Source organism: Schistocerca americana, chromosome 4, assembly GCF_021461395.2.
Source record: "Schistocerca americana isolate TAMUIC-IGC-003095 chromosome 4, iqSchAmer2.1, whole genome shotgun sequence".
Lineage (NCBI taxonomy): Eukaryota > Metazoa > Arthropoda > Insecta > Orthoptera > Acrididae > Schistocerca > Schistocerca americana.
In genome coordinates, this window is record NC_060122.1 from 387,067,553 (window position 1) to 387,091,795 (window position 24,243).

The 24,243-nt window shown below is 40.9% G+C and overlaps 1 protein-coding gene across 1 annotated transcript in view; it reads left to right on the forward strand.

Annotated features, from left to right (window-relative positions):
• Positions 1–6,652: 6,652 nt before the first annotated feature.
• The window catches only part of LOC124613502 (methyl farnesoate epoxidase-like), a 68,309-nt gene continuing 50,718 nt past the window's right edge, over positions 6,653–24,243 (forward strand). The window contains exon 1 of the mRNA XM_047142210.1: positions 6,653–6,834. Within this exon, the coding sequence (XP_046998166.1) occupies positions 6,668–6,834 (167 nt within the window). The 5' untranslated portion in view covers positions 6,653–6,667. The remainder of the gene's footprint in view (positions 6,835–24,243) is intronic.

The following is a 24,243-nucleotide window of genomic DNA, read 5'->3' on the forward strand; positions in this document are numbered from 1 at the left end:
ATCAAGTAGGTAAAAAGACGAGGGCTAATAGAAATCCTTGGGTAACAGAAGAAATATTGAATTTAATTGATGAAAGGAGAAAATATAAAAATGCAGTAAACGAAGCAGGCAAAATGGAATACAAACGTCTCAAAAATGATATCGACAGGAAGTCCAAAAATGATATCGACAGGAAGTGCAAAATGGCTAAGCAGGGATGGCTAGAGGACAAATGTAAGGATGTAGAGGCTTGTCTCACTAGGGGTAAGATAGATACTGCCTACAGGAAAATTAAAGAGACCTTTGGAGAGAAGAGAACCACTTGTATGAATATCAAGAGCTCAGATGGCAACCCAGTTCTAAGCAAAGAAGGGAAGGCAGAAAGGTGGAAGGAGTATATAGAGGGTTTATACAAGGGCGATGTACTTGAGGACAATATTATGGAAATGGAAGAGGATGTAGATGAAGACGAAATGGGAGATAAGATACTGCGTGAAGAGTTTGACAGAGCACTGAAAGACCTGAGTCGAAACAAGGCCCCGGGAGTAGACAACATTCCATTAGAACTACTGATGGCCTTGGGAGAGCCAGTCATGACAAAACTCTACCGTCTGGTGAGAAAGATGTATGAGACAGGCGAAATACCCTCAGACTTCAAGAAGAATACAATATTCCAATCCCAAAGAAAGCAGGTGTTGACAGATGTAAAAATTACCGAACTATCAGTTTAATAAGTCATAGCTGCAAAATACTAACGCGAATTCTTTACAGACGAATGGAAAAACTGGTAGAAGCCGACCTCGGGGAAGATCAGTTTGGATTCCGTAGAAATGTTGGACCACGTGAGGCAATACTGACCTTACGACTTATCTTAGAAGAAAGATTAAGAAAAGGCAAACCTACGTTTCTAGCATTTGTAGACTTAGAGAAAGCTTTTGACAATGTTGTCTGGAATACTCTCTTTCAAATTCTGAAGGTGGCAGGTGTAAAATACAGGGAGCGAAAGGCTATTTACAATTTGTACAGAAACCAGATGGCAGTTATAAGAGTCGAGGGGCATGAAAGGGAAGCAGTGGTTGGGAAAGGAGTGAGACAGGGTTGTAGCCTCTCCCCGATGTTATTCAATCTGTACATTGAGCAAGCAGTAAAGGAAACAAAAGAAAAATTCGGAGTAGGTATTAAAATTCATGGAGAAGAAGTAAAAACTTTGAGGTTCGCCGATGACATTGTAATTCTGTCAGAGACAGCAAATGACTTGGAAGAGCAGTTGAACGGAATGGACAGTGTCTTGAAAGGAGGATATAAGATGAACATAAACAAAAGCAAAACGAGGATAATGGAATGTAGTCATATTAAGTCGGGTGATGCTGAGGGAATTAGATTAGGAAATGAGACACTTAAAGTAGTAAAGGAGTATTGCTATATAGGGAGTAAAATAACCAATTATGGTCAAAGTAGAGAGGATACAAAATGTAGACGGGCAATGGCAAGGAAAGCGTTTCTCAAGAAGAGAAATTTGTTAACATCGAGTATGGATTCAAGTGTCAGGAAGTCGTTTCTGAAAGTATTTGTATGGAGTGTAGCCATGTATGGAAGTGAAACGTGGACGATAACTAGTTTGGACAAGAAGAGAATAGAAGCTTTCGAAATGTGGTGCTACAGAAGAATGCTGAAGATAAGGTGGGTAGATCACGTAAGTAATGAGGAGGTACTGAATAGGGTTGGGGAGATGAGAAGTTTGTGGCACAACTTGACTAGAAGAAGGGATCGGTTGGTAGGACATGTTTTGAGGCATCAAGGGATCACAAATTTAGCATTAGAGGGCAGCGTGGAGGATAAAAATCGTAGAGGGAGACCAGGAGATGAATACACTAAGCAGATTCAGAAGGATGTAGGTTGCAGTAGGTACTGGGAGATGAAGAAGCTTGCACAGGATAGAGCATCATGGAGAGCTGCAACAAACCAGTCTCAGGACTGAAGACCACAACAACAACAACAACAACAACATTCCAGTCAAGTTAGAGAATGTGGAACGTAAGAACATTGTATGGAATACATTGTCTACTTTATGTAATGTATCGATTAAGCCACCACAACTGTAGCTGAAGGGAGAACCAAGCAGATGCGATAATACGAGGGTTATTCGGAAAGTTAGGAACGATCGGTCGCGAAATGGAAAATACAGTGAAAATGCATTGAAGTTTTGCACAGATGCGGTGGGCACTGTGTCTAGTACACCCGTCGATAGCATCATGTCGCTCTTTTCAGTTCTGAGCTCACACTGAGAACGTAAAGATGGCTATAAATTAGCGTCTCCCGCAAAGTATGAGGGCATAGCGACAGATTTCGCCTGAAGCTATGCAATCCAGATAACATAACTGTCATGCGGTTCGTTTTAGATGACAATTCTCGGCCGCACTCTGCAGGGGCAATGAAACTTCTCCTGCAGTGTTTTCAGTGGGACGTGTTTGATCACCTACAAAACAGCCTGTCATTGGCTACCCCTGAGGTTCATCTCTGCTCAGATGAACAGCTGCCTGTGAGGACAATATTTTGACACAGACAACGAGCTGCAGTCCCGAGAAGAAAATTTTCGAAAAGCACTTGCGGCTGTCTTCTACAACGAGGGAATTGAAATGTTGGTACAACGCTACGACAAAAATGGTTCAAATGGCTCTGAGCACTATGGGACTTAACATCGGAGGTCATCAGTCCCCAAGAACTTAGAACTACTTAAACTAACTAACATAAGAACATCACACACATCCATGCCCGAGGCTGGATTCGAACCTGCGACCGTAGCGACCGCGCGGTTCCAGACTGAAGCGCCTAGAACCGCTCGGCCACCGCGGCCGGCACGCTACGGCAGGTGTCTGAGTGGTGACTATGTAGAGAAGTAGCTGGAAGGTGTAGCTAACCGTTGCAAATAAAACAGTTTTGATTTTCATTGTGATTTCCATTTCGCGACCTGTCGTTCCTTACTTTCCGAATAGCCCTCGTAATACGCCAAAACTAATAAAACTGTTTCCCAGCACAGAAGAAACCAGGTTCATAAATGGCAGGATTCTTCAACACAGTCACATTTTAAGCAAAGGTCATTTCATTTACAAAAATATTCGAGTATTAGAAATTCAACTGAAGTATAAGAATATGCGAATCATAAGACGCCGTACAAAATCGGTACGTGTCAAGGGAAGTGTTTATGACAATGACAACAGACAATAACAGAAATATGTTTCTCATGAGTGAAATACGTGTTTATGTTCTCTTGCTTTCAGCTGAGTAAGATACAGTTATACACATATTCGAAAATATTTTATTAATCTCACAGCTGGCTTTCTCGCCGTTAGGGGTGCTGGTGTGGTTCTATCAGACGGTAACAACTATCACATTAGCGAGTGTGGCGACTGTAAAGTGTTACAATATGATAGTACTGCATGTAATCCTCAACTACGAACGTTCTCACAGTATTTATGTCACTTTTCGTTATCTGATTCGTCGATTGGCAAGACACAGCAGAACGAGGAGCACCTCAGGAGATGTCCAGTGCATCTCTGGACTTCTATAAGAGCCGTATGATTCAGCAGCAGCTAAGACCCCAGCCGTGATAGCCTTTATTGTATGACAGCAGCAACGATTCGAACAGTGATGAATTCAACAGGTGGTACAAGGAGGGAAAATTCCCCCTAGAAGATAAAAATTCCCCCTGAGAAATTCATATCTATTTGTGTATAACATTAAAAGTCAAAATAACTTATAAACATAAATTATCGTCTTGGCTGGAGTAATATAACAAATAATAAGCTAGCATTGTTTTGACAAAATTCACCTGCTCCGACATGATGTTAACTCTGCATATGCTGATACGCGCAAAAAGACTCCATCTAAATAGAAAGGCTGCCGCCTGTTACACACTCAACACTACACAGCTTCCATTGTTGTAATGAATTTCAACTTCTTGTATGCAGCTATTTTAACAGTAACTTAGTCAACAGCTTACTATGGGAAAGTGACATGATAATGCCTCTGCGTGCGGTCTTCGTCAATTCTTCGTACAAAAAAAGCGTTAGTGCCGAAAAGAAATTTGTAAAAAACTAACTTTATTTGCTTTCTTTTCTAATAAAAGATAGCGTACTGCAGAAGACATAGATGAGTGTGTGACTACTGAAAGAATTGCAAGTGAATGTGAATGTGAATATGAATTGCATACTTATTCCTCCTCAGTTTTCGAACGAAAATTGTACTATTTCTGACTTATCCTCAGTTATAAACCTACAAAAAAAAGTGTTGAACGCCACATTAATTACCGGCAAAAAATGGGAATGTATGTACAATCGGCTGTACTTTGACCACGATCGGGGTGCAAATTGTGCTATACGCATTCAGAAACGGTGTCAAAAGTCTGCAAAAAACACGGTGTGTAGTAAGTACATTTCACTAAATTTAGAAAAGCTACTGGAAGCACCGAAAACCTGTAAAAGAACGCCATTTCAAAGATGCGTGCTAAAGCCTTTGGACTTTAAAATAGAAAATTACAGAGGTTAAACGTCCAAAATGTTAATCGCGAAGTAATGTCTTTTTCAATTCGTGTGTGTATTTCCTTAGTATTGAACAACGCCCCCCACACAACAAAATAGGAATCTCTAATTCGTAACATAGTATTAAAAAGCTATAGTAATCTGGAAAAATGGGTTAATTCCAGAGTGAAAGGTCCACATACACTGATGGGCAAAACATTATGAATACTGTCCATCACGAGGTCGTGTGCTGCCTGGTCGCGCAGAAGGCACTTGACACGGTAAGAAAAATATGTGAGTGGGGCAGAGATAAATGGGGAATCATTCTAGCGACGATAAGTTGCGCAAATGCGCAAACTAGCCGACTTAAGTGACTGACAAAAGCCAGATGTTGCGGTCCAGTGCCTGGGAGCGAGCATCTCGGAAACGGCGAAGCTGTTCGCGTGCTGCGGTGGTGTGCGTCTATGGAAAGAGGTTGAAGAACGTTGAAACCAGGAGTCGGCGACGAGAAGTAGGACGTCCAAACCTCATCATCCATACACCACCACAGAATATAGGGATCGGAGGCTTGCCCGCTCTCTGGAGCAGGACAGGCGGTGGTGTGTTGCAGAGCTGATGACAGAGTATTGTGCTGGCGCAAGCACAAGTGTTTTGGAACACACCATTCAGTGAAGAGTGATGAACATAGTGTTCCGCAGCACAGGACACGTCCGTGTTCCTATGTTCACCCAATAATATAGTCAGTTATGATTACAGTATGCACAGGGTCATCAAGATGCACCGGGGATAAATGGAATCGTGTCGCCTGCTCGGAGGAGTCCCATTTATTTTTAAACCAGGTCGAAGTTCGAGCTCAGATGTGCTGTCATCCAGACGAATGACAGCTCGAAACATGCAGTGGGCCACGGACGCAGACCTTTGAAAGCAGTACTAAGTTATGGGGACATTCATCTGGAATTCCATGGGAGCTGCGGTAATAATCGAAGGCGCCATGATACCTGTGAACTAAGTGAACATTATTAGGGACCACTGTAACCCCAAATCCTTGATATCTTGCTAAACAGCAATGAGACATTCCAACACGATAACTGTCCGGGTCACAAAGCCATAATGGTGCTGCTGTGGTTTCAAGAGCATGATAGTGAATTCACGTTGATGTCTTGGTCATCAAATTCAACTTATCTGAATCCGATGAAACCCAAATGGGACGCTATCGGGCGTCAGCTCCACGCCCTAGAACCAACCGCACGTAAATTACGGCAAGTGTGTGACCTGTGAGTATCATCTGCTGCTGCACACTTCTGCAAACCTGTCAAGCATGGAAACCTGTCAAGTGCTTCTATAACCCATGGCACGCAGAATCAGTGCTGAATTTCGTTCCAGAAGTGAAGCAACCGTCTTTAAAGTAGGTGGACATAACGTGTTGGTTCATCAGTGTATCTCAGCAAATACACTGGGGATGAGAAACCTACAGAAATTTTCATTGATAACGACAGATATACTGTAAAGAACACTCGACTTTTTAGTAAATGTAGGCCTACGTTATTCCATAAAATAATATTGTTTTATTGATTCTCATAATTTTATTCTTTAAGATAATTAATTTTGCTACAACTACCTAGTTCTCACACTATTTAATTAAGTATCAGAGATGAAGGGAAATTTTACATAGTAGTAACATTGTTATTTATTTAGTATGTTATCAATAAAATCTGAAGCCTGTAAGCTTTTCCCCCTCCCTCCCCCGTGAACTTAATATCCCCTACCCTCCAGCCCCTCCCTGGAGGAAATCGGCTGTATTCATCAATGGTCTCGAGAGCTTCGTTGATAACGTACCAAAATAGATCAGAGCATTTTGCAATGCATTGGGTGAAGCAGTACGGTACTGAGTGTTACCCAGAAGTAGATTTTGATTTGGCAGATTTTCAAAGATGATGTTCACTTTCGACCTGCCTCCCTTTTTTTTTTGGTGACTGCTCTGATTTTATTTCGCGGTAAAGTTATTCGGTTTATTTTCATAAGTGTTGTTGCTTCGAGCCCTGCTTCCCTTGAATAGAGCCCACACACATTAATGAGTATACAAAAAGCGAAAAACCTATTTGCGTATCTTAGATAATCTTTTCGCTGTCCGTTTGATATACTTTCTATGTTTTTCAGAGAGCCAGCTCCTCATGCTGTGTTACGACATGTTTACCGCTGGTGCAGAAACGACAAGCAACTCTCTTCGATTTGCTTTCCTTATGATGTTACGGCATCCTGACGTCCAGGAACGAGTGCACAAAGAGATAAAAGAAGCAGTTGGTACTGACAGACTCCCAACTCTCGAAGACAAAGACAGGTACTTAGATCAACTTTATACTGATGAACTTATGGGAGAAAATTGTTAAAACTTGACAGCTAGATGATGTTTGTAATTTAGTGATACATCTAACCAACTAATCTTAATATTCACAAACAGTTTACTAAACACTAATATTAACACACATTCCAAGACAAAAGAAAGGAACAATGACCCACGAAGGAATTGCCCAAATGGGACATGAATCAGTAGATGTGATGTACATATATGAATCAACAAATGACAACAATTTCAGAAAAAATGGATCATAAATTGAGCAAGCCAATACCCCGTTGGTCCACCCCTACCCCTTATGTCCTGCTGATGAATATTATGACAAATTATGTCCAATTGGCGAGTAGGATCGCCAAACACACGAGATGGTTAGAGGGCCCTGCCAAAAAACCTCCAACCGTTCTCAGTTGGAGAGATATCTGGAGACCTTGCTGGCCACTGTAGAGTTTGGCATGCACGAAGAGAAGCAGTAGAAAATCTCGCCGTGTGCGGGCAGGCATTATTTTGCTGAAATATAAGCCAGGATGGCTTTCCATGAAGGGCAGCAAAATGGGTGTTGTGGGGCGGCGGAATGAGTTTGGAAAAAGTAAACTAAAATCTGATTGATGGATAAACGCTTGCGTATTGAATCAGTTTCTAGCTTTTAGAATGTTGTTATTGCTGTCTTTTGCCGTTCTCAACACTGGCTCTCTATTTACTCCGTGACCCCCAGAAAGTGATTTAAAAAAAACTTGGAGCCAGTAAATAGATATCCTAGTGCCCACTTTACCTGAGAATGTTCTTATAGCTGCAGCTTATAGCTCTGAGGAATTAGGAGATTGTCCGGGATTTCTAATCAAAAACGGTTTTCCAAAATAGTTGAGTATATTCTGAAATTCACTGATAAAAACCACAAGTATCCCTACAACCTAACTAACAGAGCAGTTCAGAGTCTTATGCGCTGATGCAACTATAAATGTCCGAATTAATTTGATGAGAGTATTTCATCAAACACCACGCAAAACTTTTGGTAGAATGTCTGTCCCGCGACGGCACGTGAAAAATACGACAATACGCAAACTGAAGCTAGATAAAGAAAATCATTCCAGAATTAACACTTCACATATAATGTTTTCATAGTTCCGCGTATCTCTAGTAACTTAATATGGCACCCGAGGCTGTTTGTAGCAGATACACTGATGCGACGCGACTACCGACACAGATGGCGTGTCATTCAGCGTCTGGAGAGAACTGGGGCCTTGCTTCCTCGCGCAGTGTTCTTATATATAAAGCCGCGGTGCGGACGGCTGAGGGAACGCCTGATTAAATCCGCTCTCCCGACTAGCCGCTGGGCTAGTAACGCACCACTTCAAGTTACATAATAATTTATAGCTTCTTTGGCTGATGGCCGAAGAAGCTCTTAATTTAAACGTGCATTCAGCACGCAGGTAAGTATTGATAATAAAATTTTGACGTGGCTAAGTTAAATACTTTGGGCGAGAGAATTAATTAAATTACCCTGCACGCAGCAGATGAGCTCTGAACTGTCCCTTTTGAGATCCGCTATCGCTATAATTTTATAGGTATTAAAAAGAAACTTTACACATCTTCATAATCATAGCGGACCTCCAACCTATTTAAATCTAAACATCCTAGCCTTATTTATTAACCTACTTAATCTATCTTGCTTCCTTCAGTTTTGAGACGAAAACCAGAAAATCATGAATTTCCACTAAAGTCTTAATTTGTGAAATCCAAAGTACTGTTTTTATTAAATCATTATGAAAGATGAATCTAAATATAAGTTTTGAAGTCTCTAGCTCTTTTCTGTTGCGCCAATGATTTTTCCAGAAAAACGTCCAAATCTCGGAAATGGCTGAAGTTATCGAACTGATATTTAACACACATTAATTTAGTATTATTTTTGACATGCTAGAAAAGTTTTAGTTCATTTGCTTGATTTTTAAGGTATTGCGCAACATTTATGACGTCAGAGCTAGTTACAGCAGACTGGCTGGCACACAATGGAAACTGATGTGAATTTACTACAGCGTGAGTAGGCTGCTTCCCTACATCACCCTCTACTTAAATTTTTTTGTTTATGAATGTTAATGAATGAAAAAAAAATTTAATTACAAAAAGGGAAGCAAGAGTACAGTTTAACTCCCTATGAAAATCAAAATTGAAATATAAACCTGTAGAAACATTAAAGAAAACTGATTACCTACATTAATTACTTAAATTGTAGGCATATTCACTGCCTTTTAAACAATGTCATTACTCAAAATTTTAAGCAAAGTCAATGAAATATTTTGGCATACATATTGTCTTAGACAAACAAACACATACAAATTGAAAAATTATAAAAATCTTAGATCCATTAAATACATTTTTACATACACAAATTCAAAGAAAATAACATGATACATAAACAGATGAATATCTCTTAGCAGTCTTTTCTAAACCTGAAAGAAACGTTCACAAATAATTTTTACACACGTGGTTGTAGCCGCTTTGGCTGGCGTCCTACACTTCCATTCACAAGGGTAGAGGAGGGGAAGTTGCTATGGTGTGCGTCCTTCACGTTCTCTCTAAATTACATGGGGGAAAGGGGAGGGGTCACTGTGAGTTGTGTCCAAGTCACTCCACGCTTTCACGCAGCTACCAGGCTGCCATTATCTGGTTTGTCCTGTAGAACAAACAAAAAGAGTGCCTCAGACTCTGTTCACTTAATATCTAAGGGTGGGTCACAAAGAAATGGGGATATATACATTTTATCCTTTAATATGTCGCTGGAACAAAGTTAACAGAATTTTTTTTTTTCAGTTCTACTCTCGTGGTTACTTAATTGTCATAAAATCGGTAAACAAATGGTTCAAAACGCCATTAGTCACTTTAGAGAAAATTTATGCTCCTAAGGCATATAATCATAAATCATATTTATTCTGAATTTCTTATTTCTGGGCCGGAACGCTGAACCAATGCTCGGTACATTCCTGACAAATCTGCATCTTATTTACTTAACTGACTCATCTTTGATTACTTTATTCTTAGAGACAGTATGAGTATGATTAGTGGTTGTTTTCTCAGCTTCCATGTACATGTGAGTAACTTTTGGTAATAGTACAGCTGTGAGTGTTCAAAACACACTACGTTTAGTTGACTATAAAATCCACTTATTGGTCCTCTGCTGTTGTCAGTTCCACATCTGCAATTAGGTACTTACTTACTTTGAAGTGTATTTATGCTGAGCTAAAATAATGTTTCACTTCTGTCAGTATGTTATTTATTTCTTTTGCTAGTGTATGTACTTATTTAACACTCACTCTATTAATATTTAAAGCATAGGAAAGCACATTTATCTCATATTCATAGTGTATTGCAGCTGATTAGTTTGCTCACGTGGCAATCCATTTCCACTCGATCGGACGCTGAAACCTCAGGTAGTCTCTCTCAGACCTACCACTAAACTGCATCAAATAATTATGGACGAGCGTAATGCTAAATTCCTTAAACCTATAGGACACCATGAGCTGCTCTGTCTCATTTAACATAAGGGTACCTATGGTCGCATTCACGCCTCCAACTCATAACCTCAATACGTGTAGGTGTATCCTGTCACACACTACACTAAAATAATGGCCAGCTCCAACCTTATAAATACTTCAGGGACGTGTCCTTCACGTCTCAACCACAAACACTGCTCAATTCTATTACACTGCCTTTCCTTGCTACACCAGGTGAGTTTAATCTTACAACTTATCTGCATATTTTTCCTAACACTAAGCAATCTCTTTTACTATTTCTTAGTTAGCTCTAATGCATACACTAGGTTTCACTCCCACTTCAGATCCTGCTTGTACATGAATTCATATATCTTTTTAAATTACTGTTGGTGGACCATTTTCAATAAAACAACACTTTGTACTTACTATATTACCAGGGTACTATACATACTTGTTACTCAAATACATTTACATCTTAATTACGTCATACTTCTCTATTGTTTGTCACTATTAGGTTTGCCACATTAGGTATTTTTCTTCACTAATCGGTAGATAGAATGGTTAAATAACTTATGGCTTGATAGTCATACCGGAAAATTTAATGTATGAAAGAAGAGGTCGAAATTTTTGTAGATAGGAAAGATGAAGAATGAGTGAGACCTGAAATGGGAAAGAAGATCTCACATAGCTGGGACTGCACAGCTGCCACACTGTGTAGAGGTTAAAGAACAACCTCCTTCCTACAGCATTCATTGGTTAAATGCTGTAAAGATAACCATACCGGAAAATTTAATGTATGAAAGAAGACGTCGAAATTTTTGGGGATAGGAAAGATGAAGATTGAGTGAGACCTGAAATGGGAAAGAAGATCTCACACAGCTGGGACTGCACAGCTGCCACACTGTGTAGAGGTTAAAGAACAACCTCCTCCCTACAGCATTCATTCACTACCTATGAATTTCTTTAGGTCAATCACGTTCCTGAGACCTAATAGCTTCTTACTTTTTGGGTACTCCAGCCTATATGCATTGGCATGTGGCTTTCCTATTATCCTGAAAGGTCCTTGGTATACGAACATGAATTTCTTGGTTTCTGCATTTACTTTCTTTGATTTTTCTTTGGTTTTGACAAGCACTAATTGACCTATTTCAAAGCTAGTAGGTACAGCTTTTGCGTCATGACGCTTCTTCCTATCCAACGCTCTTTTTCTCATATTAGCCCTGGCCTTTAGTTTCTTCTCGTCTGTGGATATTTGCGTTAGAATAGGGAATTCTACCATATCTGCAATCACATTATGCGGTTCTTGACCAAACATCAATTCGCAAGGTGCAAAACCAGTTGCATCGTGTCTTAAGTTGTTAATTACATTCTCGAAATACTTAATGTGCTCTGCCCAACTTGAGTGTTTCCGAGCACAATAAGTTCTGCAAAGCCTATTCAATTCCCTCATAATACGTTCACTCATATTTCCTTGAGGGAAATACGCAGATATTTTCAGATGTTTCACGCCGGCCTTATCTAGACATTCCTTAAATCTATCAGAAGTAAATTGAGGTCCATCGTCTGACAGCAAATTCTTCGGAACGCCAACGTTCACGAAGAAATCTTTTTCCAACTTTTCAACCAATGTTTTTGCATTTGCTCTTTTAATTGGGTATAGTTTAACATACTTACTGAATCCATCCACCACAACAAAAACATGGGTGCAACCACCTCTCGAAACAGGAAGAGGGCCAAACAAATCACAAGCCAGTAATTCTAGGGTTTCAGTTGGCTCTACTGAATGCATATCTCCTTGTATTTTGGTGTTGGCAGCACGGACTTTCTGGCACACTACACACGATGTTAGACGCTTGGCCACACGGCGGTACATGTTGTCAAACACAACCTTCTCTTGTAATGTGGCAATGCACTTCTTTGCACCGTAGTGCCCATACCTCAGGTGTACATAGTCGATTAGTAAGTCTACATGTTGTGAGGGAAAGCACAGCTTCCACTCAGAAACACCTACCTTCTTCCTTCTAAACAGAATACCTTTATGCAGACAATAGTATTGTGAAACCTTAGGATAGTTCGCATTTCCTAAATAGCTCTTCACTAATCTCAGTTGGTCATCTGCATTCTGCTCACGTCTCAAGTTCTTAATCACTCTCTTTAATGCACTTTCCTCCTTTACTTCGTGCAATGCAAACATTCGAATTTCATTTAGGTCTGTTGCTGTAATTCCCGCGTCATCACAGAGCTCCGCACTTCTAGATAACCCATCAGCTACCAGATTGTCTTTCCCTTGAATATATCTAACCTCAAGGTCAAACTGCTGGAGATACAATGACCATCTTACCAAACGATAATTCCTCAACTTACAGGTTTTTAAAAAGGTCAAAGCCTTATGGTCACTGTAAACTATTATCTTGTGACCTAATAGATACTGCTCAAACTTCTGTACCCCAAATACAATTGCCAACGCTTCTAGTTCTGAGATGCCATAATTTCTCTCTGCTGCCTGTAAAGATCGACTTGCGAAAGCTATAGTCTTGTGCACTTCTCGTTCGTTCTCTATTTCTACTTGGAATATCTCCACAGCTATACCATAGCCACTAGCATCAACAGACATACAGAATGGTTTTTCAAAGTCAGGATGATGCAAAATTGGACTATTAATTAAAGATTGTTTAAGTACCTCAAACGCCTGTTGACATTCTGCTGTCCAAACCCAAGGGGTATTCTTTTTCAGCAGGAGGTGAAGACAGGGAGCATTAAAAGCCTGATCACTAACAAAACGTCTATAGAAGCCGAAAAGACCGAACATTGATCTCAATTGCTTCTTGTTTCTGGGAGCCTCAAATTTTTCAATGACTGCTAGCTTGCCTGGGTCAGGCAGAATACCTTTTCCACTTATCCTATATCCCAAGAAACCTATTTCCTCTTTAACGCACTCAGTCTTTTCAATCTTTAGTTTCATGCCACCTCTCTCAATAGCCTCTAACACTTCCTCTAATAAATCTATGTGTTCTTCCCAGGTAGGAGTTGCTATTAACAGATCATCTACGTAAACTGTTATTTTATTGCTTAAAGCTGGTCCTAAAACATGGCACATCACACGTACGAAGGCACAAACAGAGATATTAAGTCCGAAAGGTACCACACGGTATTGGTAACAAACTCCTTCGTATAAGAAAGCTGTGTACTTCCTTGAAATTTCCGCCAGTGGCAAATTCCAATACCCACACGTGATGTCCATAGACGTTAAGAATTTTACTCCCCGGAATTTTTGCAGTAACTCGTCCATGTTCTGCGGTCTATCACTTTCCCTAACCACAATTTCATTCAACCAACGAGCGTCCAAGACCAATCTGACACTCCCGTCTCTTTTTGGTACAACAACAAGAGGATTATTGTACTCACTGACCGCTTTCTCAATCACACCCCACTCTAGCATTCTCTGTATTTCCTTTCGAACTGCCTCCTTCCTAGCTACATGTATTTGGTATGGCTTCCTGAAAAACACTTGGCCGGGTTTCACTTGTAATTGACATTCATAACCCTTGACTATGCCAGGTCGATCCGAAAATACTTTATGATGCCTTTTTAGAACCTGTCTCAGTTCTTCCTTCTGATTGGCGGAAATTTTATCGATTTCCTGCAACTTAGCTTCTATCTTGTCTAAAATAATTGCTTCTTCTTCTTCTTCTGTGTTCAGCTTATTGTTATTAAGATTAACACCTTCGTCCCAATACCTCCTATTTTTCAGAACTCGTATAGGCAGCTCCCAAGTTTCATGATCAGTTACTACATGTTTATCACTAAAAGGTACTATAATTACTCCGGTTATTGGCAAGACCATTTTTAACTGGCTTCTTTCAAAGTCAACAACACTCTGATATTTTGACAAGAAATCTATGCCAATTAAAACCTCCATACTGAGATTATTTACAATTAAACATGGATGATCAATTAAATTACCACTTATGTTAAAAGGTAGCAAAGCTTCTTGCTTTACTGTTTTTGACACCTTGCCAGTAGCACCAATTATTCTTAGTCCTGATACCCTCATTACTGTAAGTTTGTCCTTACCAGGTAACGCATCAAAGAAGGACTGAGATATTGCACTCACCTCACTTCCACTGTCTAAGAGACAACGTACATTGATACCCAACATATTCACTATTATTATAGGGTGGCTTATTCTAGGTTGTACAGGTGGTTCCTCAGATTCATCTAGTAGTTCCTTTTGGATTTGTCTCCAACTAAAGTGATCAACATCTGTCTTCATTACATTTAGGTCACAGTGTGTAGGGGTTTCCTGAATTACATTTTCAGCTGCCTTTTCCAGTCGGTCTATTAATTTTAAATCGAAACACCGCACGACTTCATTACATTTAGTTTGCTGAACATGACCCAAATTACTGTAGTCTGAGCGATTCTGCGCCTCCAGACCGGGCATAACATTAGTTACAGCTAAACCACTTTCACCATTATCGTCGGTTTCCTTCTCAAGTGACAACTGGTCACAGCTACTGGGTTCATCGACCCCAAACAGCCTACCCTCTACATTCCCACTTATCTCCTGTCCTAAATCTATTAGTACATTATCAACATCCTGCACAGGCACTTTAGATAAGAGCACATCATCCTCATCGTAAATATAAGCATGAATTTCTTCTGCTTCTTCACTTGTCAATTCAGTATTTTGTAGCTCATCTCTACTGTTACACTGCTGCGCCTTCTCTTTCTCTTCCCACTTAGAAAGCGTCTCTAGCACGGTATCTATCAAATACTGTGAGTGATCTAATATTTCTGTTGTATCCTTAGGTGCTACCGACATTTCATCCATCTGTTCAGTTTGAGTATTCTGATCTGTCTTACCAATTCCCTTAACTACTGGCTTAGGAAAAGTAACCGCCTGGTGAGCGCCAGTGTCCTCATAGACGGGAACTAGTTTTCCTGCCTAGGTCTACTACTGTTTCCTTTATTTTCATTATAGTTAGCTGGCATAGCCTTACTTTCCGTACTGTTGTTTACATGCATATTTCTGTTTGGAACAAAATTATTATCCCTTGGACGCCATTGTTGGTTCTGATAATTATTTCCCCAATTCCTATCTCTCTTAGGATGACGAACACCTACTGTTCTGATGTTTACATTGCCATTTTGCTCGTTCCTAAAATTACTATTATTATTATTGGCATTACGGTTATTACGTGCTTGCTCCTCATTGGCAGCAACACGTTCTACACGTTCCAAATATTCAATGAAACGATCCAGATTGTCTCTAGGGGCTGATATAATTCTAGTTTGCCAGTACCATGGCAGTTTGGCTTCCAGACCTAGTATAATCATTTCTGGTTTTAGCTTTTCCGCCAAATGTGACAAACGTGAAATCCATGACCTAGCAAACTCTTTAATAGATTCCTTGCCTGCATTGAAGCGTTTTCCACTCCAAAATTCTCTCAACACTTCATTTTGCTTATTGCTAGACCAATATTCATTAATAAAAGCTGTTTTAAATTCCGCTAATGTTTTACATTTCAACATAACATCAGCTGACCAACGCATGGCGTCACCTGCTAAATGGCTTCTAATAAATGAGATTTTCTCCCGCTCAGACCAAGTTGGTGTAATCACATCTTCAAAATCGTTCCAGAAATCTAGCGGGTGGATATTTTTATCTGGATCGAACCGCAAGAACTGCCGACACCCGATAAAAGCGGCGTTTGCAGCTACAACTTGTTGTACATTACCATTACCAGAAGTTACTGAAGCTACTTTACTCTCAATGTTAGCTATGTTAGTACTTATATTTTCTACTTTCATTTCAACATTATCTACTCTTTGCACAATATGAGTAGTGTCAGTTTTGATTGCTTCTACTTCTGCTTGACATATGTTTACTTTTATATTAACATCTTTAAATCTATCTGAGCACAGTTCAGACTCCGCCTCGATCTTTTCTGTTAACTTGTGCTCCAGCTTCGCATCTTCCATTTGGAAGTCTTTGCGAACCTCAGCGACTTCGGATTTTATTGTCTTATACATTTCAGAAAATTGTTGAGCAACCTTTTTCTTAATATCCTCATGATTGCAATCAATTTTAGAATTCAAACTGTCTAGATCCTCTTTCAATTTATTGCAACCAGCCTTGAAAGTATCGTCCATTACCTCCAATTGTTTATTAAAATTTGTTTGGCTGGCCACAATCTCAGACTTTAATTCCGCATTACTGCTTTTGACCTGTTCACTTATTTCAGACTTTAACTCAGCATTCATTCTAGCATTACTGCTCTTGACCTCACTTATTTCAGACTTTAATTCAGCATTATTGGATTCTAATTTATTGTCCATTGCCTCAAACCGCATATTAAAATTTGTTTGACTGGCAGCTATTGCTTGTAATATAACATTTAGATCAACAGCCCCAGCATCTTTGGGTTGCTCACGAGCTGGCTTTTTATCACACTCAGGTGACGAAAAACTAGCTCCAATACCAGAATCATCAAAACTACATGAAACTTCTGATTGATTAGTCATATCCAATTGCTCCTTCTTAAACTCTACCATCTCTGATGACTGTTTCATTTTTAATTCATCAGAGAAACTATCATCCAATAAATTTACAATTTCTACTTTCCGCTTTACTACAGGGGTCTCTATTATTGAATCATTGCCCCTTCGCACACTACTGTCAGGAGACAATACTTCATATTTCACTTTAACATTACTACTTTCATGCATATTTACACTTGAACCGTTGTCTGGATTTACAGTTCCCTCAACAGACATAGGTTCTGATTTAAGTTTAACCTCAGTTTCTTTTGACGGTTCCATCGCCGACAGTCTTTTAGTGCAGGTTAGTAAAATTTTTAACAGTTTTTCACTTAACTTAGTTCCTTCTGCACGACGTATGGCGTTGCCGGCGCGGCGTACCAGGATTCCTGATGCGACGTGGCACGTTAAACTGCAGACGGCTCTCCGACGGCTGTTGTGTGTTAGCGTGGCCCGCAATTGCAGGCTCTGCGCCGGCTGCTCCAGGGGACGACTGCGGTGCGGCGAGACTGGCTGCTCGCGATGCCGGCAGCACCGCTAGACTCAGTGCCAGCTCCGTCAATCCAGATGCGTTGTTAATCCAATTGCGTCGTCCACATGCACACGTAACACATTCACTGTTTTATACTCAGTTGCGTGTCGCATTTCACTCGCGAATCCGAATAGTTAAAAATCACTTTCACTTAGTCGATTTCCCGGCCGATGCACCATATGTGGGGCGGCGGAATGAGTTTGGAAAAAGTAAACTAAAATCTGATTGATGGATAAACGCTTGCGTATTGAATCAGTTTCTAGCTTTTAGAATGTTGTTATTGCTGTCTTTTGCCGTTCTCAACACTGGCTCTCTATTTACTCCGTGACCCCCAGAAAGTGATTTAATAAAACTTGGAGCCAGTAAATAGATATCCTAGTGCCCACTTTACCTGAGAATGTTCTTATAGCTGCAGCTTATAGCTCTGAGGAATTAGGAGATTGTCCGGGATTTCTAATCAAAAACGGTTTTCCAAAATAGTTGAGTATATTCTGAAATTCACTGATAAAAACCACAAGTATCCCTACAACCTAACTAACAGAGCAGTTCAGAGTCTTATGCGCTGATGCAACTATAAATGTCCGAATTAAATGTTAAAAAGAATGCTCGCCATAATTTGATGAGAGTATTTCATCAAACGCCACGCTAAATTTTTGGTAGAATGTCTGTCCCGCGACGGCACGTGAAAAATGCGACAATACGCAAACTGAAGCTAGATAAAGAAAATCATTCCAGAATTAACACTTCACATATAATGTTTTCATAGTTCCGCGTATCTCTAGTAACTTAATACGGCACCCGAGGCTGTTTGTAGCAGATACACTGATGCGACGCGACTACCGACACAGATGGCGTGTCATTCAGCGTCTGGAGAGAACTGGGGCCTTGCTTCCTCGCGCAGTGTTCTTATATATAAAGCCGCGGTGCGGACGGCTGAGGGAACGCCTGATTAAATCCGCTCTCCCGACTAGCCGCTGGGCTAGTAACGCACCACTTCAAGTTACATAATAATTTATAGCTTCTTTGGCTGATGGCCGAAGAAGCTCTTAATTTAAACGTGCATTCAGCACGCAGGTAAGTATTGATAATAAAATTTTGACGTGGCTAAGTTAAATACTTTGGGCGAGAGAATTAATTAAATTACCCTGCACGCAGCAGATGAGCTCTGAACTGTCCCTTTTGAGATCCGCTATCGCTATAATTTTATAGGTATTAAAAAGAAACTTTACACATCTTCATAATCATAGCGGACCTCCAACCTATTTAAATCTAAACATCCTAGCCTTATTTATTAACCTACTTAATCTATCTTGCTTCCTTCAGTTTTGAGACGAAAACCAGAAAATCATGAATTTCCACTAAAGTCTTAATTTGTGAAATCCAAAGTACTGTTTTTATTAAATCATTATGAAAGATGAATCTAAATATAAGTTTTGAAGTCTCTAGCTCTTTTCTGTTGCGCCAATGATTTTTCCAGAAAAACGTCCAAATCTCGGAAATGGCTGAAGTTATCGAACTGATATTTAACACACATTAATTTAGTATTATTTTTGACATGCTAGAAAAGTTTTAGTTCATTTGCTCGATTTTTAAGGTATTGCGCAACATTTATGACGTCAGAGCTAGTTACAGCAGACTGGCTGGCACACAATGGAAACTGATGTGAATTTACTACAGCGTGAGTAGGCTGCTTCCCTACAGTGTGTAATATAGTCGATGCACCGCCATGCTTTGAATGGCAGCAGATGACAACCAAAGGGGTCCTCCTATGAGAAGAAATGGCACTCCTCCTTGTCGGACATTGTTGGATGACAGTCAGGTTGGTATCTCATCGCTGTCTGGGTTGTCTCCAGACACTTCTTTGCTGGTCATCGGGGCTCATCTCGAAGCGGGACTCGTCACTGAAGACAATTCTAGTCCAGCCAATGAGACGGTCTGCAGACGTGTTGCCCGCCACATGGCCCTACAACTGGGAGTGTAGTCTGTGGTGCCATTTCATTTCATAGCAGGACTTCTTCAGTTATCATCCATGGCACCATTACTGCACAGTGGTATGTCCAAAATATTCTATATCCCATTTTTTTTCACTTGCTGCTATGTTTTCTTACCCACCCTCTGGTTGCTTATGATGAGTCGTTATATGCCACTTGGCCGCTGTGACTGGGTTCGGGGCCCAGAGTGGCTATTAAGACACTACCCCGTTTCCCGACCCCACTCACACCGTTGCCCGTGTCCCGCCACGTGGAGGCGGGCTCTATGTTCTTCCTGTATGTTAACAATTATTATTTCTTGTGGTGCAGCATTTTAAAACCATTACAAATAATATAGTGGAATAGGGAAGTGAAGTACAAATGAATTTGGTATTTAAGAATAATTAAAAAGAAGATTCATGGCAAATCATCCTGGGCTTACATTTCAGCAAAATAATGCCCGCTCGCAGTTTCTACTGCTTGTCTAGTGCTTGCCAAATCTTACCTTGGCCAGCGCGGTCGCCGGATCCCTCCCGAACTGAGAACGTTTGAAGCATTATTGGCAGGGCCCTCCAACCAGCTCGGAATTTTGAGTATCTAAAGTACCAATTGGATATAATTTGGCACAATAGCCCTTAGGATGACATCCAGCAACTTTATCATTCACTGCCAAGCCGAATAACTGCTTACATGATGGCCAGAGGTGGACCAGTGCGTTACTGACTTGCTCAATTTGCGAATTTTTTTGTCTTGAATAAATCAACCACTTTTTCTGACACTGTAATCATTTGTTGGCCTTACAAGTACGTCACAGCTACCGATCTCCGTCCCATTCGGATAATTCCTACGCAGTGCGTCGTTCTCTTTTTTTTCGTTAGAATGTTCTGTTTTAACTATACAGATAACTAGCAAGCAACAGCTGTTTACAAAATTAATTTTTTAAAGGCGTCTCGCTGCTGGGTCTTCTATTTCCATGTCCACAATATCTTTGTTGCACAGTTATCTAAGAGATTTATTTCCATGCATAATTTCAATTTTCTGTTGTGTGTTACCAATAGCGTGATCCTCCATTTTTTCATTATAATCTGTTTTTCTTTACCTCTCTTCTTGCATATCTTATTCTGCATAAGATATTACTAGAATTCTTATTTGGGTTGTCCATTCTTTCTTGATCGTTCATCTTAGCCACTTGGGGAGCATAAAAATTGATGCGACGTATTGATATTTGTTTCATATTACCATCTTTATTTGTAATTAAAATATTGTTCGACGAGTAATAAAAGCTAAGCTGTGACTCGTAAAAAGAGTGACTCATACGTAAGAAATACACTACCTTCAAAAAGTCAGCATCCTGAAGAAATGAGGCTTCTCCTGAACTGAATTATGGAACTACACCAAAGTAAAGCCTAATCAGAAGACATTTAGCAACGACAGCGAGCTTAACATGGAAACAGAAAAGTTTCGATATAAGCAGTAGACGTTCCAAATAAAAATTGTAACATAAACGGAAATATCTTAGATAACGATAAAACCTTTACGAGGCTATGCTTAACGTATGTGTAGTTTCTTTACGAGGTAGTTCAAGATTTTGTGGAGAAAGGATTTTACTTGCAAATCCACGAAGGCTGCAATTGTTTAGTGATGGATTTAGCAGCGGTCCATTGATAAAGATAGTTAAGATTGATCATATTTATTAATTATGAGACAATGGCACTAGAGTGCAACATTTAAAAATTAATAATATACACTCCTGGAAATTGAAATAAGAACACCGTGAATTCATTGTCCCAGGAAGGGGAATCTTTATTGACACATTCCTGGGGTCAGATACATCACATGATCACACTGACAGAACCACAGGCACATAGACACAGGCAACAGAGCATGCACAATGTCGGCACTGGTACAGTGTATATCCACCTTTCGCAGCAATGCAGGCTGCTATTCTCCCATGGAGACGATCGTAGAGATGCTGGATGTAGTCCTGTGGAACGGCTTGCCATGCCATTTCCACCTGGCGCTTCAGTTGGACCAGCGTTCGTGCTGGACGTGCAGACCGCGTGAGACGACGCTTCATCCAGTCCCAAACATGCTCAATGGGGGACAGATCCGGAGATCTTGCTGGCCAGGGTAGTTGACTTACACCTTCTAGAGCACGTTGGGTGGCACGGGATACATGCGGACGTGCATTGTCCTGTTGGAACAGCAAGTTCCCTTGCCGGTCTAGGAATGGTAGAACGATGGGTTCGATGACGGTTTGGATGTACCGTGCACTATTCAGTGTCCCCTCGACGATCACCAGTGGTGTACGGCCAGTGTAGGAGATCGCTCCCCACACCATGATGCCGGGTGTTGGCCCTGTGTGCCTCGGTCGTATGCAGTCCTGATTGTGGCGCTCACCTGCACGGCGCCAAACACGCATACGACCATCATTGGCACCAAGGCAGAAGCGACTCTCATCGCTGAAGACGACACGTCTCCATTCGTCCCTCCATTCACGCCTGTCGCGATACCACTGGAGGCGGGCTGCACGATGTTGGGGCGTGAGCGGAAGACGGCCTAACGGTGTGCGGGACCGTAGCCCAGCTTCATGGAGACGGTTGCGAATGGTCCTCGCCGATACCCCAGGAGCAACAGTGTCCCTAATTTGCTGGGAAGTGGTGGTGCGGTCCCCTACGGCACTGCGTAGGATCCTACGGTCTTGGCGTGCATCCGTGCGTCGCTGCGGTCCGGTCCCAGGTCGACGGGCACGTGCACCTTCCGCCGACCACTGGCGACAACATCGATGTACTGTGGAGACCTCACGCCGCACGTGTTGAGCAATTCGGCGGTACGTCCACCCGGCCTCCCGCATGCCCACTATACGCCCTCGCTCAAAGTCCGTCAACTGCACATACGGTTCACGTCCATGCTGTCGCGGCATGCTACCAGTGTTAAAGACTGCGATGGAGCTCCGTATGCCACGGCAAACTGGCTGACACTGACGGCGGCGGTGCACAAATGCTGCGCAGCTAGCGCCATTCGACGGCCAACACCGCGGTTCCTGGTGTGTCCGCTGTGCCGTGCGTGTGATCATTGCTTGTACAGCCCTCTCGCAGTGTCCGGAGCAAGTATGGTGGGTCTGACACACCGGTGTCAATGTGTTCTTTTTTCCATTTCCAGGAGTGTACAAATGGTTCAGGAGTGCCACATTCAGGAATGTGAATGGATTGCATTACAATCACTTTATTTGCATAAAATTTTCTATTTGCAGTCGTAACTAGTTAATTTCAAGTACCCACTACGTAACACAACGACTAAAAAGTATATTTTTCCATACTATAATTAAAATATCAAAACAATTACATGACCACTATCGTAATGAAAATTTCTCAGGATTATTTTTCCTAGGTTTCAGTTATTGTTAATTTGAGGCAAATAAAACATTGTAGGCAGATTATTACAGCAGTGCTAATGTGCATAGCATTACCAGACGATGATCTATCTGTCAGAAGTGTCAGCTGTATGTGATCATGAACAGGCAGACACTCATATGCAATAGTACAGACGTCATGAGTGATGCACGCCTTGCGCCTGTGACAATATCTGGATATCACCAAGGTTCCACCGGCTATGACCCATTCATGATCCATGCCCTCAGAAGCATAATACCGTGCGATTTCCGTGCTCTAGATCAAGTGCATTACATGAGTCCTAGCAACCGAATGTCTGCCATAAAGCGTCATAAGTATGTGTCGGGTATGTAGCGCGTCCTCTTATATTATTAAGTTTTGCTATTGTTATTGTTAGAAAAATCTTTATTCAGTCGGTCGTCGAAATTTCGAGATAAAAGTTATTACGGATGTCGCGTAATAAATATTTCGCGTGAAGCGCTGCTGTGACACAGGCAAAGATCAACTGTGGAAACTAAGCCACTAAATATTATAAATAATGTTATTAAAGAATACGGCTGACTAAATCAAATAAGAGGGCACGTACATTCACGAATGAGCGGAAAAAAGAAAAAACCGTTAATACTGTGTAGGAAATGAGTCTTAAATATAGTTACGCTTGTACACACTCAAATGTATGCGAAGATACGAACGGGATAGAGGCACGTACATTTTGAGTACAATCATCCCCCCGTGGCCTGGATAAAAAGAATTACAGTTAAATGCATTTATTCGTCTTAGAACGTAAATGCATGGCCTTCGAAATTAAATGAAAAGAAAGACTGCAGGTTCTGAATGTCGCAGCAAATATATTGAAATTGACGGTAGCGGCCACGAAAGGAAAAAGATGAACACATTCACGTACCTCTATTGTTGACCAGCTTCGCCGTGAAGATCGTCGCCTCCATCTAAATTCTCTGCATAAAATTAAAATAATAGTAATAATTTTCCAGAATTTCAGGAGCTGGGACCCATGGTATCACTAAAGGCGAAATTACTCGGCTTCAAAATCACTTTCATTATTTAACCCAATTTTATCAGTAAGAAATGGCACATCACGTCTTAACACTAGGACAGGATAACAGCGAAAGGTAACTTATTCTAAAACTAATACACGAAGAGCGTAAAGCTTCTTTTGTTCAGCATATGCTTTACTCATTAATCTCTGGTAGCTGAACTAGCGTCTATATATTCATAAAAAAATTATATTATTCCTTTACATTGCCCCCTTGGGCGAATTGTCCGAAGAAATGTCAAATTCCGGGCAATGAGGCCAACCACTTTACACACTGGTAGTTCCTGACTCCTCTACACACGTACTTAAATGACATTGTTCATTTCTTTAATGGAGTTCTCTTCATCACTTAGTTTATATAGTTCTGGTGCTGACACTGGTACTTTGCAAGGAAAACAAAACGTACACGTTAGGGCAC